Here is a 17,540-nt window from a genome sequence, read left to right on the forward strand (position 1 = left end):
ATTTTCTTTGTATGATTGAAGATTATGGCTACTCTAAGAAATAAAAAATAAAGAGGATCGATCTATTTTTAATAAGAAATTCAGTTGGAAGGTGTGTGGCCCATTACATCTGGAGTAAAAATAACACACATTTGATAAAAAGAACATCATGTCAACAGTCAAACATGGTGGGGGGAGTGTGATGGTCTGGGGCTGCTTTGCTGCTTCAGGACCTGGACCACTTGCTGTGATTGATGGAACCATGAATTCTGCTGTCTAACAGAAAACCCGGAAGGCCAACATCCAGCCATCAGTTCATGACCTCAAGCTCAAGCACTCTTGGGTTATGCAGCAGGATGATGACTGGAAACATACCAGCAAGTCCACCTCTGAATGGCTCAAGAAACCAAAATTAAGGTTTTGGAGTGGCCCAGTCAAAGTCCGGACTGAAATCCAACTGAGATGCTGTGGTGTGACCTTAAACTTCAGTTCATGCTCAAAAACCCTCCAGTATGGCTGAGTTAAAACAATTCTGTGAAGAACAGAGGGCCAACATTCCTCCACAGCAATGTGAAAGACTCATCACCAGTTATCACAAATGCTTGATTTCAGTTATTGCTGCCAAGGATGGCACAACCAGTTATTAGGTCCAGGGGGGAATTACTTTTCACACAGGGCCAGATAGGTTTGGATTTCTTTTATCCTTAATAAATAAAATCATTTTTAAGAAACTGCATTTTGTATTCACTTGGGTTGTCTTTGTGAGATATAAAATTGGTTTGATGATCCGAAACTTTTAAGTGTGATAATTATGCAAAAAAAAAAAAAAAAATCAGGAATCAGGAAGGGGGCAAATACTTTTTTCATGGCACTGTAGATGCTGTGGGGGCCTGTGTGGCTGAGGGCTTTCTTACATAGGTACTGGGGTCCTGCAGATTATATGGTCGCAAGAAATCTTCAACAGGCTCCCCCAGGTTGTTCTCCAGCAGACCTCTGATCAGCTGATAGTGCTCCAGGTCCAGAGAACAGTGGACGGACGACAGGCTGCCGTGGATGGACATGTCAGGAACTGCATGGCTCAGCTCTCTGAAAACATCAACAGAAAACAAGCTTTAGATACAGAGGAGGATGACTGGATGCTCACTGTGGTCAAAGAGGAAGACGTATAAAATCGTTGGTTTTTCTGTGAAAATGGGGGGGGGGTATGCACACAATGACAAATCTTTTAAAAATCTGACGTTTTGGCCATTGAGGTTTTTTAAAGGTCTGATGAAGACCTCCATAGTTGACAAATGATGGCTTTTAAAAAGCCTGTTTTTCCCCTTTTAAATTAAACACAGGCATTAGTTTTAAGGTGGACTGTGATCATTCCATATTCATACAAACAGTACATGCTAATTTTGAAAAAATCATGACTTCATGAACTAATGAGAGGTTGGTCTCACTTGTCCAGGTTGCGTTCCACTTTCAGCTTGAGGCGGCAGCGGTCTTTGAGCAGGTTGTCTCCGGTGCGGCGGACAGAGTAAGAGGGAAAGATGAGGTCTGATGATTCTGAAGGTTTAACAACACTGTCCCACAGCTGGCTGGGAATCCGCTCTGCAGCAAAGATATCCATCTCCTGCAGGTCCAGGGCGATGCAGTCCAACAGGCACACATGGTCTTCTAATGAGGGAAAAACATGAGGTGCAAAGACAGATTTTAAATGTTTCCGATCTCCAACCCATGACCTGCAACAAAAAACCCTGCAGCTGTTTTCTATATAACTGCACAGCGAGGCGTACCAAAGCTTTGAGGGCCTTCGTCATCAGGAGTTCTCCCTGTGTCAGGGAACTGTGGCCTCCCCAGGGTGAATCCTGAGGAAGAGGAGGTGCTGGAAGTAGATGTTTTAGGCTTCTCCTGCTCACTGCTCCTTCCTGCTGCACTCCGGACGCGGTCCTTTTTTGGTGAAGGAAAAGGAAAAAGACGAGAAATGTTGTTGCACATATATTAGCAAAATAACTAGACAAACGATTACCTTTTAAGGTTGGCTGAAGCTCTGAATCAGCACAGCTTCATTTGCCAAAACATTTCGGTTTTATAATACTAGATAATCAGTTAAATTTGTTGGACAACTGTTAACACCAACCAATCCCTCTTTGTGTTTTGCATTTTCAAATTCAGAATTTTGCAGAAAAGGATAAAAAACTTTCCAAGGCAAGGACTTCTGTCAATGTCCATATAAAAGTAAAAAAGTTCACAAAAACTCTTTAAGGGGAAGTTCAGTAGATAAACGAAAATGTACCAAAATGTCAACAAAACCAATATCATTCAATACAGCACTGCAGCATTAAGGCTTTTAAATAGTCTGTAGATGAAGGAACATGGCTGCTGTTCAACCATGACTTAAACCCTAAATCAAAGAACATTTTTGGATCCAGCAGCAAAGACAAAGAGAGAGCATAAAACAAATAATAAAAAATCCTGCATTTGCATATCAAACTATATCAAAACAATACACCAACTTTCCAAAACAAGTTCTATAATCTATGATAAAGGCAGAGTTTGTTAAAAATAATCACAGCAAAGAAGAAAAGGAGTAAGCGCTGCTCTTCATCTTTTATAAACCTCAACACAAGTGCATATTCTGCTCCATGGTTTAAGAAGAAAAAAATTAGTTTTGATGCATAACCAGACATGATAGACGCCTATGAAAGCTGTATTTTGTCTCCAGACTGAAGTTAGCTCCTGCAGAATTGTACAGTTTTCATGGTACTTTCATTCACTCCTTTAATCAAATTTAAGGGTCCACTAAATATTACTGGCTCCCAGTTTCGACAATGCTCTGACAGGGATTTATATCCGTTTTGGCCATTTGGATACTGAGTGTTAATCCTTACTGATTTGTGTGGCGACTCCTCAATGGGACTGAAAAGAGTTCACTATCTGAGAGCTCAGATTGCATACAGAGGTGGTCTGGGATGTTTACATCTGGACAGGATTGGAAGTGTAAATGCCTATGCGTACTAGCACATATTAAAGATAGATATAGATTTTTTTACCCTTAATAAATAAAATTATCATTTAGAAACTGCATTTTGTATTTACTTGGGTTGTCTTTGTGAGATCTTAAAACTGGTTTGATAATCCAAAACATTCAAGTGTGATAAAAACGCAAACAAAATCAGGAATCAGAGAGGGGGGCAAATACATTTTTCATGGCACTGTATCACTGGTACAATTTTGCCATTTGTACATTTCTAAAATAGCAACAAAATTGAAAAAGAAGGCCAGTTCATCCATGAACGAAACACCACGATTGCCTCATAACTTGTGTTGAATTTTCATTCTTTCATTCTTATCAGCAGCAGCTTCACTGCGCGCAGCATGTAGGGACACCAAGCCACGATCAGAGAGCCACAGAAACAACGTATGGGCTGTTGTTTGAATCAGTGGGAGGTGAGTGAGTTCTGATATCAGATCCTCACTGAAGGCGTGTAATAGGGTGGGAAATATCACCTTCAACCTGTTAAACGCAGGTAATTTTGAGCAGCGTCTGGTGAATTTGACCAACCTGCCAGCCGCTGGAGCAGGGAAATAAATGTAGAATGATTTTGTGATGGGAAACAGCGTAAATTAAGTCCTGGTTTTGCTTGTTCCTACAGATTTAATGATCAGAAATTAACCAAAGGACCCTGCCTCCTCCCTCCTTGATTCAGGGTTGCTGTCACATGTTTACACTCAGCTGTGTGCTGTAACAGTTTGGATCAGTATCATATGAGTAATGCTGCAACTGATCTACCTGCTAAAGGTGTCTAAACTGATGAATCTCTCAAGTCTAACATGGTTGAACAAGGCCTGAATTCCAGCATTACTGCAAGAACTGTGCAGAAAATATTAAGTCCTTTTAAGTCTGACTCATAATGCAGGAAAATGCATGAATTCACAATGCCCCTGTATGTCAAACAGCAAATGTTTCAGTGGACAAGTATAGGACAAATTGGTCAAAAAAATGGTTAATAATGGTTGTGAAATTATCTTGAATATTTTATATCGTAATACCAAATACTAATTCTAAACACTATAATTCTTGATCCCCTGATAAATCTGAGGGGGTGATAGATCTTAAAATTGATCAGCCAAAGTTTGAGGTAAGTGAAAAAGTTAATTTCCACCTCTGATGTTTCATTAAAGTGTACATATTATGCAAAGTACACTTTTTCAGGCTTTCTAACAAAAATATGTGCCACTGGCCTGTCCACAATGTCCCAAGAATAAGAATCCATTCCCTCCCTCCCTCTCTTCTCCACCTTTCAGAAAATGTGTACTGAAACAAGCGGTTCTCAGATTTTCCCCTCATGATGTCATGTGGGGAGTAAGCCCCACCCTCAGTTGTGGTTGGCCCTTCCCATTTGAAAGAAAGCCCCGCCCTCTTTTCCTGATCCTGCTCTTGGCTGAGAGCAGGATCTGAAGAGCCACATCTCTTCAGCCACATCCATTTCCTGAGAAGTGCGGAGTCAGGGGCGGAGTCAGACATCTCATTAACATTTAAAGCCACAGACACAAAACAGCTCATTCTGAGCAGGGCTGAAACAGAGGGGTTTTTAGACATGCAAAAATCCTATACTAGAGTGTTTTTTCAGCAACAGACTTCACAGGCATCCTCTGGGGACCTCTGAGACCTATATAAACTTGTCTTAAAAGGGTAAAGTATGTCTCCTTTAATGTACAGCATGGACGCTCTGACTAAAGTGCAATGACTTGGTATCCTAAAGCCCAAAATGCATCGCTGATGCAAAATGTAAACAGAGTGTGGGTCTTGTAAAGAGAAAAGAAATTTTAAGACTTGTCTTAAGAAGCAAAAACACAATCAAGAGTCTTGGAGAGTTGGTGTATTCTTTGGAAATTCATGCAATACATTTTAGCAGAGTTCAATCCATCACATCAGCAACCACAAACAGAGAACAATCTCTTAATTAGGGCTGGACATTGCATAATTGCAATTTATGCAAAAAAATAAAAAATAAAAAAATAAAAAAATAAATAAAAAGATGGTTTGGACACTGTCAGCAGTGTGTAGTTTGTTACTCTCTGGCTCAAGAAAACTTGTTCTAAGATGAAAATTAAACATGATATTGTGCCAACCCTTTACCACACCAAAGAGCACAAGCATGCCAGTGTACCTTGTAATGAGATGGATCCTTGTATGAACTTGCATGCAGAATAAAATTCTTCACAAAAACACAAAGCGCAAATGAACAACAGATAACATTTTCGATGGAGCATTCTTTCATAACCTACTGATCTTTAAACTACCACTCAAATTCACAAATTACTTCTTGCAGCTTTTATTTGGTGGACTGAAAGGCTGGATTGGAATTAAAGAGACTATTTCACATAGCTAGAATAACACTTTTTTCAGGCGGCTTACAAATAAAGGCTTTTATTTATCTAAGCTAGGTTATATGGTTTTATTTAGGCTTATTAAGCTAAAATTGGGTAATCTGCACTGTACTTCCCTAAATCTTTTCATCTGCTGCCCACTTAGACGGCTAGAAAGCATAGAAATGAAAGTGTGGGATCATTTGTTCACAAGCATTTCATCCTAACAAATAAATGTACATACAAAGCAAAAACAGAGACACTGACAGGGATAATAATAAAACTGTTTACATTTGGTTCAGGTTCTATTGTGAACCAACGACAAGGGTGGAGAAACACAAAAACATCAAAAACCATCACTCAAAGTTGTCTCATTGAGTATCAAAACCAAGCATCATAAGGCAGAAAAGATTTTTAGTATTTAGTTATTTTGATTTAATAAATAAAGTGCAGAAAAGGGGTGGTGAGAGAGCTCTGCATGCACAGATAAATGGACAGCGTGACTCACCAGAGAAGGGAAAAAGGCATGAGCCATGGTGAGTTTCTCTACCTTGTCTCGAAGGGAGAAAGTCCCATAAGCCCCGGCTGGGAGGAAGACGTTCTGCACCTTCAGCTGGCCGAGGTTCGCCACAATGACCCTCGGTGATCGTGAGCTCTCTGGGATCAGGATCACAGGGGCACCGGCATCGATATCCAGCAGAACCCTGGACGCCCGCTGAGGATGATCCCTCACCTGCAGGAATAAGCAGAGATCAAACAGGTCAAGGAGTAAATCGGCAGTTTTTATTCAGCTTTCAGTCTACAAAGCCCCATAGCGGACTACTCACAGCCTGTCCCTCCATTGCAGCCCTCTGCCTGCCAAGGACATCCTGCAGCTGGGTGAAATGCTGAATGAAGGCCACCACTTCAGCCTGGAAGCGCTGTGTGTGGACATACTGCACTGAAGCCATCTTTAAGGAGACCCTGATGTCACATTCCCGCTCCAGCAAAGGATCTGGCTCACCATACCTGAATGGATCGGAATAATAAGGTCACTCAACTGGACAAAACTCTCCCAAAAAATACGACAGGGTGATTGCATGTAACATCTTTAATACATACTTATGGATGTTGAAGATCAGGGCCTCCCCTCCTCGTGTGGTGAAGCGCTCTCTGTAGAGATCGCCATGAGGAGTAAGATCGCTCAAGGACAGACTTCCTAAACTACCCTGTAAGGCCAAATCTCCATCTGAAACAGCAGCAGGAGGGTTACTGTTAAACAACAAGACTGTTTTTGCTTGGAAACTTACCCATGTAAAAGAAAATGATGATGTTTATCTGATCAAGATTTTTGTACATACCTAACATTTCCAGATGGGCAGATAATTTGGAAACACTTGCTCTGGCAAGCTCGTTGACTTTCTTGTTCAGTACAAGAGACAAAGAATGAACCTAGAAATAAAAAACATACAGGTTTAGCCATTAAACACTGACTTTCCCTTTAGATCTGAATCTTAAACTTTTGTAGATTCACAGTGATACATCACTGTCATGTTTGCTAATGTCTGCACAAACTCACATTTCATTTTGTTGGATATTTTCTTAATGTACCACTTTGAGATTTGTTCCATGAATGTTGCATTACAAATAAAATGTGTAATGATTATTGTAACTATCAGACTGCTCAAATAGCACAAATATATTAAAAAAAGAAGCCTCAGTCCAACAGACCATAGCTGGTCCAGTAACCTCCTACCTTTAGGTCCACTTTAGTGTTGACGGGCTCAGCTGTCTCCTCCTCGTCCATGTCCGGCTCGTAGAGGGGGTGTCCTGGCACTGGTTGGGGTGACAGTGGGTTCACCCTCACAGCGTGATTATTGGCTGTGGAGCCAATACCAAAAAAGTCCAAAATAACCACCCAGGTCTGCAGGGTGATCAAGACGTCCAAGCAGTTAAAGTCAACGTCTATGCTTCGTCCCACACTGCCATAGCGTGTCTTAAACTCGGGGTGGTTCTGGTCCACTAGCAGCACATTAATATGAACTAATGAGTCATCAAAGTCAGGCGGAGGATGAGGGGACGGGGTGTGGTGGGTTGGAGAGGGAGGGGGAGTACTGGGGCAGTCCGGGTCTCTTTTGGATTTGCGACTGCTGGCTGAAGGAGTGCTCGGGTGTCTCTGGTAGAGCTGGAAGACATTCTGGGCCTCCTCCATGTGGGCGGGCAGTGAGCGGGGCATGTCTGGGCATAAGGCATTAGATGCTGATGGACAGCTTTGGGACAGGTATTCCTTTGGACTGAAGGTGGAAGGTTTAAGAGCTCCACGAGACACCATCAAATGTTTGTACTTGGACTCCGGGTTCTGCTCCAGGAGGTCCTCCATTAGCAGTGAGCGCAGAGCCAGCTGAACTGCCAGCAGGTGAGGGTGGTCTTTGGTAAAGTCTCCCTCCAGATCTTGGAAGCGCAGGCTGACTAAACCCTGGGATCCCTGCGTCAGGTCAGCACTGAGCTGGACCTGCAGCTCTGCTACGTGTAAGGTGACTTTGAGCTGAGTGAATGAGGGAGAATCAGGATCTGGTTTGTGAGACTGAAGAGGCAAAGGAGAGGGGAGGGACATGTGAGAGAAGGTAACGTGAGGAGGGTCTCTGGCAAACAGGCCTCCCTGAGGATCTGGAAAGCGGGGGTGTCGGGTGGAGGAAGGCGTTGGAGGTGGAGGTGTTGGAGGCTGACTTGGCGTGACACGAATCTCCTCAATCAGAGACAAGTTGTCCAGAGTCTGGAGGACTTGTTCGTACACAGGCTTGCACAGGAACACCTATGAGTTTGATAAACATAAACAATAAAAGCTGTTGCTGGCTTTTGCAACTGTCAGCCACTGTATGTTTCACAATAATGATAAAGACTGTATACCTGAACAGGGTTGACAAATTTGCCCTCAACTCTCAGAAGTCCAGAGCTCTTGAAGGGTTCGTCTGTGGTCAAGAAGGTGAACTGGTTGTCTTCTTCCACAGGAAGTTTCTCAATGGTGAACTGTATGGTCGTGTCTTTCAATATATGAAAGGCTGAAGACGAAGGAAATCATATGAACTTGTGTCATAACATAAAAATCAAGTATTCAAGGAGAAATAATCTGTTAAATAAGAAGCATTCTCACCTTTGCCTCGGCTAAGGGACTCAAAGAAGTCATGGCGTGTGAACTGAGGCTCATCCTGACTGATGCTCCCGTTACGGGATGGTGAAGCACTGGCAAGGATGTCCCCTCTGGGCGTCCTCTTCAAAACCAGATGACTCATATTGAGTGAATACAGCCGGATGTCTTTCACCAGCACTTGCAGCTTCTCTCCTTCAGAGTCCTGCCCAGTGACAAAGTTCTGGATGGCGATGCTTCCAAGATGACCGACCAGCAGCTCAGGGTGTCCAGGCTTACGGGGAATGGACACAACTGGTGATTCAATGCTGACGTTGAGGGTCAGCTTCACAAAGAATGTATCCAGGGTGGGCTCAGGCTCCTCCATGGACAGATCCTCCTCGTCCTCGAATGGATAATTCCAGCTCTGGCTATGAGTCCGAGTTCTCCGCGAGGGAGTCTCAAAGAGAGACACCATACCGCTGTACTCTGCTGTCTTTGAGGCTAGAACCGTCGACACTTTCGTGGCAGCACTCTTCAACATGGAGCGGAAATTGTCTTCTACCTCATTGGCTGAAAGACTGAGCTCCTTCAAGAATTTGGCAGAGTGGTTATAGTGCAAGGACGCCATTTCAAGTTTCAATGAACACTCCCCTTGGGATTTCTCCAGAAGGCGAAAATTTAAAGCCTCGGAGGGAGATGTAGCAGTGTCAGCAAGGAAAGTTAATCCACCTAGTGTGGAGGCGCTGTCCTCCACATTGCCAATGCTAACCACAAACTGACTCCGGCCTCCTTCCTGGGTCAAGTCCACCAACTGCATGGATCCAAGTGAACCATTAATGTCCAACCGACTGCCCATGGACACGTTGACTTTGGTCCCAGTGATGCTAGCAGTGGCAATCTTCAACCCTTTCTTCTCAGCCCCAAGAACCGTGCCGGTGGACACAGTCCGAAGGAGAAGCAGGTTAAGGCGGTGGATTTCCACAGTCAACTCTTTGTTCTGGTCATACGTGGCCTGATATGTCTCCTCTCCTTCTTCTGGGTTGGGCTGTGTTGATTGCTGTTGCAATGATGACAAAGTGCTTTCCTCTTTGGGGAAAGACTTCTGGAGGAACTTGAGCAGCTCCACCATGGTCTCAGGGTTAAGAATTATGTCCAAGTTGTTGACCTGCATGGTTGTCACCTGAAGGGAGCTGTCGAGGTTCATGGAAGGGCAGTCTGAGCTCACAAACTGGTACTCCAGCTTTATTAAAGCCTCCTGGTCTTTGAGGAAAGAACTGAAAGGGGACAGCCTATCCACACCAGGAGCTGACTCGGGATAGTGACCCTGATGTATGGGAGACCTACCATCAGACGACACTGGCGATGATGGCTGGCTCTCTCGAAGACTGCCTGTGGGTATGTCAAAACTAAGGTGCTTATGAGACGCTACAAGAAGGTCAAAGTCTGAGCCGTATGTCTGCAAGGTGTCGACCAGAAGAAGACCATGGACAGTCAAAGAGACTTCAGCATCGTATGGCCGCTTGACAAAATGAGCATTAGTGCCAAACACCTTGAGAACAGATATGTAGCGGCCATCGCTTTCTACGCCAAGCTGCATGTAGTTAATGTTGAATTCAGCCAACAGAAGACGAGACTCCACCAGAACTTCCCTCGTGTGTTGCTCTAACGTCATAACACTCTGGGTCAGGTTCTTTGCTGAACCCTGCAGCTTCCAGGAGCTGTCCTCTCTCTGAAAGATCTTGTCATGGCGGAGGGTAATAGGGTCAGGAGATCTTATATTTGATCCACTCTCTGGATATTTGTCCTCTTCACCTGCAGATGGACTGCTTAGCCGTGCTAAACAGCTCCTGAGGGCAGTCATCTTCTCAAGGTTGATATGAACCTTCAGGTCTGGTAGAGTTCCTGAGAGCACCGCCCCAGGAAGCTGGGGGTCCGATGTGTAGCGCAGTCTTTGCTCGAGCTGCAGCAGCACGTTGAATTTCTCGACAACATGAGTAGGCCCTACCTCACTCTCTTGGAGATGTTTCCAGTTGTCTTTACAGCGCCCAACCATTATCTGCAAGTCTTTAAAGGACAAGGAGTACTTCTCATAAAGCTTCCTGCTGTAAGCTTGTGTAGTCTCAGGGGATCTGAGGCTAGGGAGTTCAGTGCATTTCAGCTGTTCTTTCTGTGGGAGGTCTAGCTCAGGCGGTGGAGACTCTGGCGGGGTGGCAAGAGGTGTCTGGAACTCATCGTCGCTCATGTCTTCCCTTTGAGGTTGAGAAGCTTTTGAGCTAACTTTAGTGTCATCTTTAAAGAGAAAGGATGAAACAGTTATCAGGGTCTAAACATGACAGCTACTATGGCACATCTATGGTGAAGCTTTGACACTGAAGTATAACAGGCAAAGATTTGGGATCTTTGGTTAATTTCATTTTTGAGTAAAAAGACTGATTATTTTACCTTGAGAATTAGTGAGGAGGATTCTGCCCAAATCAACCACAACTAGCATCGGGTCACCTGACTGGAAGTCATCAGGGAAAATCACCTGAGGTGCACAGATGTCCAGTTTCATCGTCCAACGCTTACTGTTCTCCTGCAGAGCAAAAAAAATCAGTTGAATAAGACACCACTCAATTTCACTTTATTTAGCGTCATAATCCATTGGATTATATACTTACAATAAACTCTCCCACGAGTAGCTGATCAATGGTTTGTCTGATCTCTGCTTTTGTCTGCATCTTCAACTTGTTGTATTGTCTCCTGGCAGCTTCGGCTACTCTCAGCTCCAGCTCTGACTGATATCCAAACCCTAATAGTAAAGGAATGTATTAAGAAATGACAGTAATGCTGTGAGTTGCATGTTTTAGATGTTGAAGGTGGTGGTATTTTAGTACAGCAATGTATCAACTAATAATGAAGGGGTTAAAAGTAGGCTTGTCTGATTAGCAAAACCTACAATGCCATGAAAGTTTTGAGAATTTACTAAGGCTTCAAGAAAACTTTCCCAAGTTAGAAACTTCATTAGCAAAGACGCTTTATAACTCTGCCAAAGCCAGGCCTTTACTGATGGAGCCAACTGCTCTGAACACCAGCTAATTAGACTGATGGAAACACCTGATCTTGTTGCAGCAGCTGTTGTGATAGATTAATCACACTGCATGTTTACTTTGAGGTAATCAGAATATAATTAGTTATTTAACCTTCTGAGACCCATGCTTCTGTTTGGAATGGATTTTTAGTTTCTCCCTCTTATTTGGAATTAATAGGACCTGCTAAGTATAAAACCTAAGCTCTGTCTTTGAACAGGAAGTAGGTTTCACCAAAACATTTTGTCTGCATACAAGGACAAATGACTCATCTTACTGAAAAAAAAACTTTTTCAGTAAGTAGGAGGTCTTTTTTATTAAGAATATGCATGTTCTTGAAGCCTTGAAAAATGTCCTTTAAAATTATTACATCACCAAAAAAATCTCTGGAAATTTTCAATATAATTTTGGATATCCTATCTCACAATTCAAATAATATACCAACATTTTAGTATAACTTCATGAAAATATTTCAATAAAAGCTTTCCCAAAAAATAAAATAAATTCAAGAAAATTTTCCAAAAATTAAAAAGCAAAATCCAACCCAATTTTTCATCCCCAAAATCCATGGTGATTTAGAAAAATTCTCAAACAAATACCACCAAACATCTAAACAAATTCCCTAAAATTTCCATGAAAATTCTGGAAAAATTTTGAAGAAAATTCCCCCTGGAAATTTCCAAATCAAATTACCAAAAATAAAAAGTAAATTCCAAATTTTACATAAAAGTAATTTCACATATCAAAGGAATGTGAAGTTACAACAAACCAAAAATAGTTCAAAAACATTTAGGAAAATTCCAAAAATTTTTTAAAGCAAATCTCCCAACATTCCAGGCAAATTATCTGAAAAAAAATCCAGACAATTATCCAAAAAAATTCTTAAAGCAGAATTTAATTTGTATGTTGTAGAAAAGCCAAAATGTGAACTCTTCATATATAAATGCAGGGTCTGAGGAGGGTAAGACTACATTAAATTAGTTTTCTAAATTGTTTCTAATGGCAGTGATTTTGTGGCTCCTGTTATCATGGAAAAAGGAAATGCTGTATCTAACAAAATTGATGTATTATTTTTCTGTTATTTCAATTAAACAGTGTTGTTTTTTTGACTCACCTGATGTATGAACTCTTCCTTTATAGAAGAACTCGGTGACTTTTTTGATTGCTTGAGGGTTGTAGATGATGTTCAGTGGACTAGTGTTGACTTCCAGCCTTCTCTCAAACTTACACCTGACTGGATTACGCTCATAAATCATTTCAAACACGGGGGAGGAAGAGCACTCTACAATACATACAAACAACACATTACAAAACAGTTTACCTATAAAGAAACATTTATTTAATTTTCAGTCATAGCCACCAAACTTTAATTATGACAAACTGCCTTTTTCCTGTATAACTGCATGCATGTTTATTCATTCAACCTGTATATAATAATCAGATATCACTGAGAGCATGCCCTTATTTAGCAAGCATCAAAAACAGAACAGTGCCCTTCTAACAGCCTGAACAAATCAAGTCCATAAGGTTGAAATAAGGTCACAAAGTATGACTTAATATCTAGTATATCTAAGGAGAAAATTTTATCCAATGAGTTCTTAAAGCAGCAGATCAAACTCTTACCTGACGTATTGCTGGACTGACTTGATTGCTGGTTTATGGTCACCAACAGTTTGTCCTACAGATAATAAACATGAAATTTGTGAAAATGATATAAACTTGTACTTAAGGGCATGTAATTCTCACTTTCCCTTCACATTATGGCATCCAGGCCCTCGCCTTTCTTGTTTACCGTTTTTGGAGACACCAGGACGGGAAAGATGGTCCCCTGTGTAGTCAAATCCCTCAGGAACAAACCACCCAGCTTAACGGACAGCAGGGAGGACTCGGAGCGTGGGAGAGACTCTAAAATCACCTTCACCCCTGTGGAGACGAGGTCACAGTAAGTTCAATCATGCTGTGAGAAAATTCAACAGAAATATACAACTCTCCCGCCTTTTCACCAGTTTATCAACTGTAGAATACTGAGGGTAAAGTCATGATTTTCAAATCTACTTACCGTAATGATAATTAGAATTTAATAACTTTATGTATTATCCTAAATCAATAGTGGATAAACATGTTTTCCACCTCCAAACCTCACCCCTACATACCTGAGAACTCTAGCTGGATGACGCCGCTCTCATGCAGTGTGCCCTCCCTCCTGTCCTGGTGGAAGAGCGTGACTCCGCCCTTCTCCAGTAAGAACTCCAATCGAGCAAACAAGTGATCCCGTCTGGTGAAGGTGTTCAGAGTGTGAGAGTCTTCCAATGGGTCGAACAAGTCCTCTGTCTCTGCTGAAGAATCGAGACAAAAACAAGGACAGTGATTCGAATGTCAGGGTAATATACAGCAGTCTTAAGATGCTTGAAAGTTTAGAACTATTCCATCAATTTCATTTTCATCTAATGCAGCAGAAAAAATAATTCAGAAAACCACCCTATGAGTAACCTCTGCATAAGCTTATAAAAATATAACAGAAAGTTACACACAGAAGTGTTTCCCACCTAGAATATCCCAGGAGGAAGGGCTTGGCAGGAGCTCTTCAGGCCTGTCTGGATCCTGAGATTCTCCGTACCAGCCTCCCCAACCCGGGAACCACGACTGCAGGTACTGGATCATCCCTGAGCTCCCACTCTTGGGGATGGATCCAGGAGGTGGACAGAGCTGGACCTCGGTGCTGGGCTCTCGTACATTCTGGCGAAAGAGACAAAGGAACAGGAGGCGGATCCATTTAAGCTTGTTGAGTGAAGTTAACCAGAGATGAAGAAGGAACAGAGGGGGATTTTTGTTCCTGCAACAGAAAAAGAAAGATATGAAAGACGGTTCGAATCATCCAAGCTTACTTCTGCAATCTCCTCCTGCTTTCGAAACCAGTCATGGACAATTTCTCGGAGACTCTGCAGCTCCTCTAACGTCTGCTCCTCTTCCACTCGCTCCAGCTCACTCTGTGAGATCACAACAAATGTTAAATCAAGTTATTACTGTGTGAATACATCCAAAAATCAACTAATTGGACTTTATTAAATCAGTATTTAAATCCTCTATATTTATGTTGTATAAAGAAACAGCCTGGAAGAAAAAAATGCAGCAGCAAATTTTGCTTTGCATTGTTTCATTCATTTGCTTCATTTGGTGATGTTTAAATTTAGTCTTTTTTCTTCAAACATGTACATAGAAGTTGTGAAGATATCTTCTTTTAATCAAGTAGATAACAGCTATAGCTAGTGGTTTTAAGCATAAATGGGGGGCATGTTTATCTAAAAGTTTCTTGGTACATAACGTGTAAAAGCGCACTACCTCCTCCTGAGGACTGAGTGGGACTCCTTTCAGCCTCCTGAAATAGAGGCTGGTGTACGTCTGGGCGTCTCGTGCACGCTGCAAGGCGAACTCCCAGCTGCCTCGCCGTCTCTGCTCCCTGATTTCGTTGAGGTTGGCCTCGATGGCAAACATCCACCACTGCCGGCAGCTGCAGGAGAAACAATGTGAAAGATTGAACTCTCATTAAATTATTAAAAGCTTTACTAGACAAACAACCAGTGTCGTAAAATGCAATGTGACGCTCTGCAGGCTGGGCAGAAAGCTAGTGTGAAGAATGAGACTGCTAGATAACTCAGTTTGGGTGTGGACTTACTTTCCAGAAATGGGGTCTTTGGGCCTCCACTTTCGATAGAGCATCTCTCTCTCCCGCCGGTCCAGCTCTTTCAGGAACGCCATGATCTGCTGGTACTGGATCTAAGGGACACACACACATACACTGGCTGATTTATCTTACATAAGCTAATTAGCAGAATATTAGTATTTGCCAGATATAGCACAGGTGGCGGTTAAAAGGATGGTAAAATTCAATTATAGCTGGCTCTGTCAAACCACACGCTAAAGATAAGAGATGAAAAGATCGCCTTGTTGCTGCAAGGTGAAAAGCTTCATTTCAGATTATCCTTCCATGTAACATTTCCTATCTTCATGTAAATGCCCCCCCCCAAAAAAACAAACAGTGTAAGGTGATAGTACAGCTCCACAGTGATTCACTGTATGGCTAAGAGGGTAAAGTAGAGCTACAGAGCGCTTATTCTGTTGATAGAATAAAGACCTGCTCATTAAACTCTAATGAGCTGAGTAATGGATCAATCCTCCTATCAATACTTTTAATCTAAATGGAAGTAGTCCAGTTTTTAGATGCACAATCCTCGCTCTGTGCATGCTGAAGCTGAGCTGCAGCAGAAGAGACTTAATACACAAGAATACAATAAAATTAAAACTTTAGTTTGTCTAAATAAGTGCTGTATACTCTTATTAGAGCTACAACACTTAGAATTCATGAACTGAAATGTCTGTATCAGTTAAAAAAAAGACTACTTTTAGTTGAGTTCTTACATTAATCTCCAATACTTCCAAAAATTTTCAAAACCAGAGAAACTTCAATTTTACAATCTAACTGGACATGTCCCGCTACAGTAGCAGACACAACTTGTTAATTCTTGCAAATGCTGGATGTTACGCGAGAGATTGTTACATAATGCGCTGGGAAGTGCTACTGAGAGCTGTATCTTTCATTGGACCACAATTATTCTCTGCCATCAGATGCAATATCAATTGCTCCTGTTTTGTGGGACTTAATCCCACATAATGTTTACTAGTGGTGCCTCCAGAAGTGGATATTCTTTCAATTTATGCCCTTATTTAGGGCAAAAATAAGCCTTAAAATGGGCCTTTTGTATTTCACACTGACTACCAACTTCTACTGCTTGAATTCCTGTGGTAAGGACCATTCTGAAATTATGGTGAGGGAAGAAACGAGATAAGAAGTAGCACTGCTAACTCCAAAATATGGCCCAACCTGAGAAACAACTAGACTAAGCCAATCAGAGGCAGAGGTAGGTGCATCATGCTTTCCCCATCCTTGGAAAAAAATGCAGCATACTACTGAATAATATGCATCAGAGGACACTGTGCAGTAGGGAACTATACTCTATGAAGACTAAAATATAAGTGGTTATACTCTATATACCTGCATATAGCCTGCACCGCGCCACTCCTGTCCCCACTAGGCATTTCAAGGTTGAGTGGAGACCAGGCCCACTGCAGTTTTATGGACAAGTTTCTCATAATGAGGGGGAAAAGTTGTTAAACGAGGCCTTCCTGATTCGTGCTGCAACCAAGATGCTTGTGGCATCAACCAGGAAGGCCAATTTGAACAGCTTATTATGAGAAATTCATCTATGAAACAAAATCTGTGGTTTGCTGGTTGTAAATACACCTTATAGAGTGCAGTTTTTATAGAGGAGAGTTCTTAATTTAAAACAAGAAGTGAGCGGTTGAGATGGGCAGAGTTGAGCATTGATTTCTACTCATCGTCTTTTGTTGGTCGTTCGATTGAGAGCTGCCTGGAAGTAGGATTTCCTATGTTCAATATGTTTTTGTTTTTGTATGTAGTTTACTACTGAACAGATCATAAGAAAATGTCTTTGAATTAAATACGAAGCCTGAAAAGAATAAACTCATAAATATCAAGCTATATAAGCTGACCTTTAAAAGATAATGGTTGAAACATTTGGCTTCTCTAACAGTTTTCCATTGACAGTAAAAGCCATAATTCCTACATTTTAGCAGTTTATGAAACTAATAACTGTTAATTAGAACTGATATTCAAATTATTTAGCAAATTAGCTGCTAAAGAGCCTGCATGCTTTATGACCACTTAGGTAAGTTTAGTTGTACAGCAATCAACAGTGATCCAAAACTGATCACAAGCTAAATCAAAATTAAAACTTGAGCACCAGCTCTATTGACACTAGACACGGCACAAGTAAGCTGAGGTGAAACAGGAAGAAATGAACTCTGGCCTTAGTGTTGATTGCCTGTTCCTCATGACATTTAGCCAATCAGATAGAGTTTTGGATGGGTTGTTAGATGAGACAGTGGTGATTAAAAGTAGAGCTTGAAGGAAAATACACACATTGCAGTAGAGCAGTGACACTCAACATGTG

General features: G+C 41.8%; 1 protein-coding gene across 3 annotated transcripts in view; it reads right to left on the reverse strand.

Moving 5' to 3' along the window:
- vps13d (vacuolar protein sorting 13 homolog D) overlaps positions 1-17,540 on the reverse strand; it is a 91,615-nt gene that overhangs the window by 55,779 nt on the left and 18,296 nt on the right. For all 3 annotated transcript variants that reach the window (XM_041800132.1, XM_041800133.1, XM_041800134.1), the window contains 20 exons: positions 15,185-15,285; positions 14,851-15,019; positions 14,397-14,498; positions 14,058-14,247; positions 13,665-13,847; positions 13,304-13,434; positions 13,135-13,189; positions 12,626-12,793; positions 11,104-11,234; positions 10,886-11,018; positions 8,468-10,732; positions 8,224-8,375; positions 7,073-8,128; positions 6,678-6,768; positions 6,439-6,565; positions 6,165-6,345; positions 5,888-6,070; positions 1,761-1,914; positions 1,425-1,641; positions 894-1,065 (listed from right to left, as the gene is read on the reverse strand). In XM_041800132.1, coding sequence (XP_041656066.1) covers positions 894-1,065; positions 1,425-1,641; positions 1,761-1,914; positions 5,888-6,070; positions 6,165-6,345; positions 6,439-6,565; positions 6,678-6,768; positions 7,073-8,128; positions 8,224-8,375; positions 8,468-10,732; positions 10,886-11,018; positions 11,104-11,234; positions 12,626-12,793; positions 13,135-13,189; positions 13,304-13,434; positions 13,665-13,847; positions 14,058-14,247; positions 14,397-14,498; positions 14,851-15,019; positions 15,185-15,285 — 5,961 coding nt within the window. The remainder of the gene's footprint in view (positions 1-893; positions 1,066-1,424; positions 1,642-1,760; positions 1,915-5,887; positions 6,071-6,164; positions 6,346-6,438; positions 6,566-6,677; positions 6,769-7,072; positions 8,129-8,223; positions 8,376-8,467; positions 10,733-10,885; positions 11,019-11,103; positions 11,235-12,625; positions 12,794-13,134; positions 13,190-13,303; positions 13,435-13,664; positions 13,848-14,057; positions 14,248-14,396; positions 14,499-14,850; positions 15,020-15,184; positions 15,286-17,540) is intronic.

Source organism: Cheilinus undulatus, linkage group 11 (genome assembly GCF_018320785.1).
Source record: "Cheilinus undulatus linkage group 11, ASM1832078v1, whole genome shotgun sequence".
Taxonomy (NCBI): Eukaryota; Metazoa; Chordata; class Actinopteri; order Labriformes; family Labridae; genus Cheilinus; species Cheilinus undulatus.